Source organism: Psammomys obesus, unplaced genomic scaffold, assembly GCF_907164565.1.
Source record: "Psammomys obesus unplaced genomic scaffold, mPsaObe1.curated_primary_1811, whole genome shotgun sequence".
NCBI classification, from domain to species: domain Eukaryota; kingdom Metazoa; phylum Chordata; class Mammalia; order Rodentia; family Muridae; genus Psammomys; species Psammomys obesus.
In genome coordinates this window covers 484,645-492,655 of record NW_026596028.1, presented here as the reverse complement: position 1 = coordinate 492,655, position 8,011 = coordinate 484,645, and the positions used below count along the sequence as shown (strand labels likewise).

The 8,011-nt window shown below is 64.3% G+C and overlaps 3 protein-coding genes across 6 annotated transcripts in view; 2 read left to right on the top strand and 1 right to left on the bottom strand.

Annotated features, from left to right (window-relative positions):
• Positions 1-364, top strand: part of Cadm4 (cell adhesion molecule 4) — a 17,315-nt gene extending 16,951 nt beyond the window's left edge. Inside the window, exon 8 of the mRNA XM_055620710.1 lies at positions 90-364. Within this exon, the coding sequence (XP_055476685.1) occupies positions 90-364 (275 nt within the window). The remainder of the gene's footprint in view (positions 1-89) is intronic.
• Znf428 (zinc finger protein 428) lies at positions 92-7,337 on the top strand. 4 transcript variants are annotated; one of them, XM_055620685.1, is made up of 3 exons: positions 92-521; positions 2,385-2,585; positions 6,744-7,337. In XM_055620685.1, exons 2-3 carry the CDS (start codon positions 2,510-2,512, stop codon positions 7,211-7,213), a joined length of 546 nt encoding a protein of 181 aa, XP_055476660.1. In that variant the 5' UTR covers positions 92-521; positions 2,385-2,509; the 3' UTR covers positions 7,214-7,337. The 4 variants fall into 4 exon arrangements, with proteins under 4 accessions (XP_055476660.1, XP_055476658.1, XP_055476661.1 ...); XM_055620683.1 differs by lacking the exon at positions 92-521 and adding an exon at positions 569-1,222; XM_055620686.1 differs by lacking the exon at positions 92-521 and adding an exon at positions 575-1,222 and having other exon boundaries at positions 6,783-7,337.
• On the bottom strand, positions 2,528-4,224 carry Srrm5 (serine/arginine repetitive matrix 5). Its single transcript, XM_055620678.1, has one exon. It carries the CDS (start codon positions 4,126-4,128, stop codon positions 2,545-2,547), a length of 1,584 nt encoding a protein of 527 aa, XP_055476653.1. The 5' UTR covers positions 4,129-4,224; the 3' UTR covers positions 2,528-2,544.
• Positions 7,338-8,011: the final 674 nt, after the last annotated feature.

Here is an 8,011-nt window from a genome sequence, read left to right as displayed (position 1 = left end):
GCGGCTCGGCCTCGGGGTGCGGGCGCCGGCGGGAGGGCCCGGGCCCCGCGGGCGCCCTTTCCTCGCCGCCGAGACGTCTTCCGCGGAAGCCGCGGCCCGGGGCGTCTATAGACGTGGCCGCGCGGGGCCCGGGCGCCGCGGAGGCCGTCACGTGCGCGTGGGAGCCTCATTGTTCGCGCTCGGGGTCTGTGCTCGCCCCCGCCGGGCCGAGGGAGGGGTGGTCTCGCCGGCCTTGCCGGGACGCGCGCTGCCGAGCAGGACGCCCGGGGGTCTGTGGGCCCCGGGGCCCCGGGGGTGCGCCTGCCGCCCTCCTCGGAACCGCGCGGGTGGCGCTCGGGCTGCGTGGAGGCATGATTGCACCTGACCGTGTCGGAAGGAGCCTTGCGGAAGGGGCTTTTGGAGAGGGGTGGTTGTCCCCGAGTCACCCCCCCCCCCCCCAGAAGCGCTGACGACTCCTGCTGCTGCGAGAGTCCAGCCGAGTGACAGCGCCAACCCCGAGGGGCCTGGGGCAGCAGGATTCGGTATCCGCGAGGGAGAGCGAGTTGAGGTTTAGGGGGCGGTCGTCCGCGCGCGTGCTCAGCGGTGATCTAAGACAGAGACCGGCCGGTTGACCTCCGCTTCTCTCTGCTAAATGTGGCGAGTTGTCCAGGCCTAGTGTGGAGCTCCAGACGTGGCCCCCGTGTGCCCGGCAATCGTGACTAAGTCCCTGTCCGTAAAAGGCCTGATCCAGGATGTAGCTGTGCGCCCATCCAGTGCCGCCTCCCTCTCCTGCCCCAGCTGCCTCCCCGGCGGCGAGCGTGACATCTGTGCTCGGAACAGAGCGGGCTTTGCACCTCAGCGGCCCGGGGCTTCTCTCCGGGCCGAGCCACCCGGCGCATGTCTGTAGTCCCAGCTCCGGGAAGCCGGAGGGAGGACTGCAAGTTCAAGGCCAGCCTGGACGGCGCAGCAGGCGTCTGTGGAGCCCTGCAGGGCCCCTCCAGTGCTCTAGGAGAAGAGATGTGTGCGCTGGAGAGAGGGATTATTGGGGCTGAGGCAGCATACCGAAGAGGTTTCTAGATCGAGGGGCTACAGAGAGCAGGCCCACAAAGAGGAAGGAGAGAGGCCACATGGTAGCTGTAGGGCATCCCAGGCCCTGCCCCTCTCCAGCTATAAATGCCTGCACTCCCACCCCAGGTTTGGAGTGGCCGGAGGGATGGGCAGGAGGATAGTCAACCACAGCCCTGTAAGTTCCCCCGAATCTGTCTGGTTTGGTTTTGGTTTTTTTGAGACAGGGTCTCGCATAGCCCAGACTGGCCTCAAACTTTGTATAGCCCATTGTGACCTTAAACTGCACGTTTCTACCAACCTGAGGGCCGGACTGCAGGCGTGGGCGGCTGTGTGTGTGTGTGTGTGTGTGTGAGAGAGAGAGAGAGAGAGAGAGAGAGAGAGAGAGAGCCTACCGAGATTCAAAGCTTTGAATCCTTGTTCAACTCCAGTCTGTGAGGTGGCCTGTGGTCTTGGCCTTTGGCTCACCTGCAGGCCCCTACTATTCCTTTCTTCCTCTTGGGCCTCCAGGGAGCTCCTGTTCCTGTGTGGTTCCGAGTGTACCAGTCAAGGCCTGGAACAGGCTTTCCAGAGAAAGAAACAGCCAAAAGAAGTTGGAGCTATAGCCAGAAAATGACAGAATTGGGGTTCAAACCTAGGCTAAACTGACTTTCAAAAATTAGTGCAGTTGGTGCCTGAAACGCACCAGCCATGGTGGGGTACTGGCAGTCCTGGCCCTGGGGAGTTGAGCAGGGAGGACCTGGCACTCAGGGTCATTTGAGGCTGCTTAGTGAACCTGAGGCCAGCCTGAGATACATGAGGCCTCATTTCAAACAAGCAAAATCCGAAGGGTATGGAAGGAGCTCAGTTGGCAGAGTGCTTGCCTGGCACGAACTTGGTCTCCAGCACGTGGGAGGCAGACCCTGAACCATCAGAAATTCAAGGTCAGCCTCGGGGCCTGGAGACCCCGTCTTGTAAATAGAAAATACCTTTGAAACACTCGCAGGCTAGTCAGTGTCCCAGCTGCCCCAGTCGTTAAGGACCTGAGACCCTCCGTCCTCCGCCCTCCTCGCTCAGCCCGGCCCTCCCTCCTTCAGCAGCTGCGGCGTTTGAGTGCCTACCTTTTAATAACAACCTGGATGCCCTCTCTCCTGCCTGAGTGAGAAGCCAGACTGTTGCTCAGACACAGAAGGCAAGGCCTCCTGGGGGGCGGGGGCAGGTCTGCAGAGGTGAGGTTCCGGGACAGAGCGGAGACCATCTCCGCCTCGCCCCCAGCACTGAGCTCACAGCGGTCTTGGAATGGGACAAGGGCTGTGTAAAAATTTATTGAGTCACCACAGGCCTTTCCTTTCCCCGTCCAGCCTCTACCTACAACACCCTGTGTTCGAAGAGCTTGTGGCTGGAGCTGTGACCCGGGGAGAGCTGGCCGGGGAGGGACCCTGCCCAGTTGCTGCTCTGCTCCTGTCTCTTGTCCCCTCCCCCGGCCATGACAGAGACCCGTGAGCCTGCGGAGACTGGAGGCTACGCCAGCTTGGAGGAAGATGAGGAAAACCTTTCCCCAGGTGAGGTGACCTTGGAAGCAGCGGTGTTGACAAAGCTGTTGTCGCGGGCGTGGGTCTCCTTGGGAAGCTGTGATGAGAAGTGGGCCCTTGTCCTGCTGGCTCTCTTCAGACTAGGGCTCCTGGTCCCGGTGGAGCGCGGAGGAGCTGCAGCCTGGGCGGGCTCTGGGTCCTGGCTGGAGCCCCGGGGCTGTCTGAGGGCCCTCTCCCTGCTGCGGGCTCCAGAGTGGCCCTCGTCGCTCATGCTTCGGGAGCAGCCACGGTGCTCCTCGCCAGGGATTCTGGACCGGCTCCGTGTTCTCTTCCTGGGGGCGTTTCTGGAGCGGCTGCGGGCTGCGGGCACGCTGGGGCTCCTGGACTGGCTGTGCCCGCTCTGGCTGCGGAACATTCTGGACCGGGAGCGCCTGGCAGCCTTCTTCCTGGAGCCTGCTGGCTGGCTGTGCTCCCTCTCCCGGGTGTTGCCGGACCACCCTCGGCCCCTGCTCTCACTGGAGCTCCGGGACCACATTCCGCCCCCTTCCCTTCTCGAGGTTGGCCTTGGGCTGTGGCCTCGTCCCTGGCCGTGCGGAGGGGACTTGCTCTGCCTCACGTGGGTGGGCGTGGCCCGCCGAGTGCGGCTCCTTGCCCTGCTGCGGTTTCTCTTCCAGCTGTAACTCCTCACCTGGCTCGGGGCCCTCTTGTAACTGTGGCTTCTTGACCTCCTGGGCGTCCTGGAGCGGCTGTGACCTCGGGTCCTGCTGGGGGTCCTGGAGCGGCTGAGGCTCTTGGCCATGCCCAGCATGTTCTCCAGCGCGGACGGGGCGGAAGTCACCTGGCTGTAGCTCCTGGCCCTCCTGGACGCCGTAGAGTTGCCGGAGGCCGGGAAGGCCGTGCGGCCGGGGCTGTGGCTCTTGGCCCTGCTGGAGGTTGCAGGGGCCCTAGAGCTGCTCGCAGGGTCCAAGGCTTCCGGCAGGCTGGGCCGGGGCTGGCTGCCGCCCTTCTCCTGGGTGCCGGCTCTAGGCCGGCTGTGACTCTTGCCTCGGCTTTGTTTGCGATAGGAAGTAGGGGTCCTCGCCTTCTTGGCCACACCGGGTTTGGCGGAGTGGGTTCTCTTCCTGCTGGAAGTGCTGGTCCTGTCGAGTGATGTCTTGAAGCCCTGGCTTCCCCTCCTGCCTGGGGTGCGCCCCCGGCTGCGCATGCGTCTCTCTTGGTGCTGCCCCACGGTTCCAGCCTTGCCGCCTTTCCTGCCCTTGCTGCCCTTCCTGGCCCTGCTGCCAGCGCTCAGCTGGCTGGGCGTCCTTGTCTTGCTGCGTCCCTGGGACCTGCTGCTGGAGTGGGCTGAAGAGGCTGTCTTGGTGCCTGATGACCTGGTAGACTTGGAGCTGCTGGGGCTCATGACCAAGTTAGGGGACTTGGGGTGCCCTGCGGAATTGTTGGGCACGGCTGCTTTGGTGGGCTTCAGGGAAGCCGCCAGTGTGGGAGCCTTGGGAGCCGTGGTGGGCACGGGGGGCCCAGTGGGTGCCGGAGCCGTGCTGGGCTTGGAGGATCTCTTTGATGGAGAATGCATGGCGGGTGCAAAGGGGCCGGAGCACCTGGAAGTCTGGGGAACACGCCAGGTTGGGTAGCCGAGGACAACAGCCAGAAGGCCCGTCACAAGCAGCCCCGTGAAGTCATAGTGGGGCTGAGGCCCCTGGAGTGTGAGGTCAGAGGTGAGAGACGGTGGGGCCTTGGCCCAAGGCTGGATGGAGCCTGTTAGCAAACGGAATCACGTCCACTCAGGGTCGGCAGGGCTGAGTGAGCCGGCTGGAGCTGGGTTTACCAAGGGCCGCTTTGAGGGGTCTTCAGGTGACCTCATGGCTGGGCTGGGCAGAGGAGGGGCGGCCCCGACAGAGGCACTGACAACCTTGAGGGCCGAGGAGGTAGAGACAGTGGCACCGAGCTGGGCCTCACAAAGGGGTTGGAGCTGCCTGGGACAGCAGAGAAGGGTCCTCCCGGGGAGGAGCGGAGGCGGGGCCTGGAGGAGGGGCCTCAGAGACCTGCTTCCTGTGCTAGACTGAGGTGGGAACCCCGAGATCAGGTCTGCCCTTGAGTTCCTGGGCCGATGAGGGAGACACAGCCTCAGGACAGTGACACAGTGACGGGGCAGCAGTTCCCCGGGCCAGCAGGTGGCGGCTGTGCTGTGTCCTGAGGCCTGAGTAGGAAGGGCCAAGCGGACAGAGTGTAGGCCCCCTGCAGAGACCTCTAGGCCTCAGGAGCGTCTGTAGAAGGTGAGAGGGCAGCGGAAAGAGTGGGGAAGTGAAGCCTTCCCGAGTCACAGTGAACGCTCGGGGCCTGCTCGGGGTTTGCGGAGGGACCCGGAGCTCAGAGGGGACAGTGAAGGGCGGTAGATGAGATGACCACCTGCGTAGGACACAGAGGTCTCGGGTGGCTCGCCCAAGAGGGAGCCTCGCCCGGAGCCTAACGGGAAAAGCGGGGCAGAGAGTCTACCAGAGGGTGTGTGAGGGGCCGGTGCACAGCCCTGCCAGCTCTGTCCATCCCAGACACCCAGCGAGCAGCGCGTCTGTGACCACAGGGCCCCGCACAGACCCCCGCCTCTCTTGGAGACAAGAGGAAGCATTAGCACAAGTGACTTGTGCAGCTGGGTGGAGGCAAGAGAAACTGAGGCAGGTGAGGGCAGGGCTGCCGTGAGCAGAGCCCCAAGACAGGACTGGGTGTGCAGAGAGGGCGCCAAGGCCTCAGGGCAGCACACGTGAGCCCGTGCTGCCTGGTGAGGACAGCCGCGAGGCCGGAGGGCCCCCCCGAGCCCTGCCGCCAGGCACAGCAGGGCAGAGGGGCGGTGGCCGAGGCCCTGAGGGAGCGCCTCCTTCCAGCTGGCCCTTTCCAGTGTGGCCTAGCGTCTTGGGGGCTGTGAGCGCCCTTGACCTCCGAGACGCCAGCTCCGCATGTGGCCGCAGCTGCTAGTCTGCAGCACTTAGCCGTTTTCCTGATTAAAGCTTTGTTCTGGTTTAGTCATCGATTTGCTGAGGGTGAACACGCCCTCATGGGACCAGGATGGAGGTCACAGAACAGCAATTGGAGTTGTTCTTCTCCCCTGCTGTGGGGTCCTGGGAGACGCAGGCCTAACCGTAAGCACCTTTACACGGAGCCATCTTGCCACTGGTCAGATTTTTAAGCCCAAACTTGTCTGTCTGTACTTAGGCCCTGACATGTGTCTGAGCATCTTGGTTGACTTGTGTATTGACATGAATGTTGACTCCACTCCCAGGGACTAGAGGCCGAGGCGGGAAGAACCGCTCACGCATATGCAGTTTTTTGTTTGTTTTTGTTGTTAAGACAGGGTTTCTCTGTGTGGCCCTGGCTGTCCTGGCCTTGCTTTGTAGAGCAGGCTGGCCTCTGCCTCCTGAGTGCTGGGATCACAGGCGCGAGCCAGCTGAAACCCATACATAAGTTTGCACATGCGTACACGTGTGTACACACACAGAGGCAGAGAGGAAGAGAGGTCTGTCTTCCAAAAACAACAAGAAAAGCCACATGGTGGAGCCGGCCTGTAACCCGGCTGTTGGGAGGACTCCAGGCCACCTGAGAGCCTGTCTCTAAAAGGAGGAGGCTGGGGAGATGGATGAGCGGGGAAATGCTCTCCTGGGAAGCGTGGGGGCCGAGTGTGGATCCCAGCACCAAGGAAAGGCCTAGTGTGGTCTCTGTGTGAAGGCACAGACAGGAGCCTCGGGGCCCCAGGGTGAGTTCTGGCGGTCTGAAGAGTAGGTGGCTGTGATGGAGGAAGGCACCAGCCCCTGCACACAGACCTGTGTCCGCGCTCTCCCTTGCCGCTCAGCCGTCCTGACGCGTGTCTCCAGGGATGGTGGTGCAGGCGTCGCGGTGTTTGGCTGGCGGCCGGCCGTGAGTGCCTCGGTTTCCACGCCGGCCCAGGTGCCGCTGTGTGAGCGCGTGCGCTGGCTTCGCGGCCCACCAGCCCGACGCCCTGTGTCTCCCCTCTCTCCAGCTGGCCCGGAGCTTGCAGCGACTCCGGCCTCAGCCGCCTTGAGGGCTGGCACGGCCGACGGCGGGTGCGGCCCTTGCCACACAGTCCCGGACACCCGGACACCCCGCCCCGCGTGCCGAGCTGGCCGGAGCGCCCGGCACGGGGCCGCCGGCGCAGCGCTGATGCCGCGTCTCTCCCAACAGGCCCGGAGCATTCTTCTGACTCTGAGTACACTCTTTCAGAGCCGGACTCCGAGGAGGAGGAGGAGACCACCGACGACCCCGAGTACGACCCCGGCTATAAGGTGAAGCAGCGCCTCGGCGGGGGCAGGGGAGGCCCGTCCCGCCGGGCGCCCCGAGCGGCGCAGCCCGCGGCCGCCGCGCCCTGCCAGCTCTGCGGCCGCCCGCCGCTGGGGGAGGCCCCGCCAGGTACCCCGGCTTGCCGACTCTGCTGCCCCGCCGCGGCCGCGCACGAGGCCCCCGAAGGCCGGGCCGCTGGGGAGGAAGAGGAGGAGGCGACTCGCCCCGGGGAGAGCCGGCCCGCGGGGCAGGGCGGGGAGGAGGAGGAGGAGGACGAGGGGGGCAGCTACCACTGCACGGAGTGTGAGCACAGCTTCGACAGCCTCAGCGAGCTGCACGGCCACTTCATGCTGCACGCGCGGGGCGAGGTGTAGGCGGGGCCGGGGCGGGGCCGCCGGGGGCCGGGTGGGTGGGAGCGGCCGAGGAGGCCGAGGAGGCCGGGGTCCGTCCTTGTCGCAGCAGATGTGTAAAGGCAGAATAAAAGCCAGATTCTGTGGGCCGGCCCAGCCTGTGTTTGCTGCGTGTGTGTGTGTGTGTGTGTGTGTGTGTGTGTGTGTGTGTGTGTGTGTGTGTGTGTGTGACACCACCCTGGCTAGATGTGGTGCTGGGAGTTGAACCCAGGGCTTTGAGCAGGTGAGGCAAACCCTCCCAGCCCACGGTTTGGCTTAGCTTTTCTCTGAGACCAGGGTTGGCGGGCTTTGACTTGGCTCTTGTGCCCAGCCCCAGAATCACAGGCGCAAAGCCACCATGTTTAGTTCTGGCCTTGAGGCCGCGCCCACAGCAGCCCACGTTCTGCGCTGGGTACCCTGCTGGCTCTTGCTGGTAGAGCCGGCCAGAGGCGCAGGCCACGCCCCACCGCGCCTGTCTGTCGAAGCCGACTGCAAGGAGGCCTAGGAAGGCCCAGCCAGCCACACCCCGCGGGGCAGAAGGTGGTCTGCGGGCCGTGTCACGTCCCGCACGCGTCACCTGCAAAGACCGCTAGCGAGGCAGCAGGCCCCGTGCTTCCTGCGGGTCCGGTGCCTGGCCAGGGTTTCTCTGGGATGTGGTCCTGGCCGCCTTTTCCACTGCTGCCACTGCCCTTGATTTGCATGACCTCCTCAAGAACTGGCTCCTCTGACGCAGTTTTGAGTGCCTCCCTTGTGCTGTAGTAAATGCACCGTTAAGTAAGATTC

Coding starts and splice junctions, on each gene's coding strand:
- Srrm5 (XM_055620678.1), bottom strand. CDS start 4,128: ATGCATTCTCCATCAAAGAGATCCTCCAAGCCCAGCACGGCTCCGGCA.
- Znf428 (XM_055620685.1), top strand. CDS start 2,510: ATGACAGAGACCCGTGAGCCTGCGGAGACTGGAGGCTACGCCAGCTTG. Junction 2,586..6,743: donor TGAGGAAAACCTTTCCCCAG/GTGAGGTGACCT, acceptor CTCTCCCAACAG/GCCCGGAGCATTCTTCTGAC.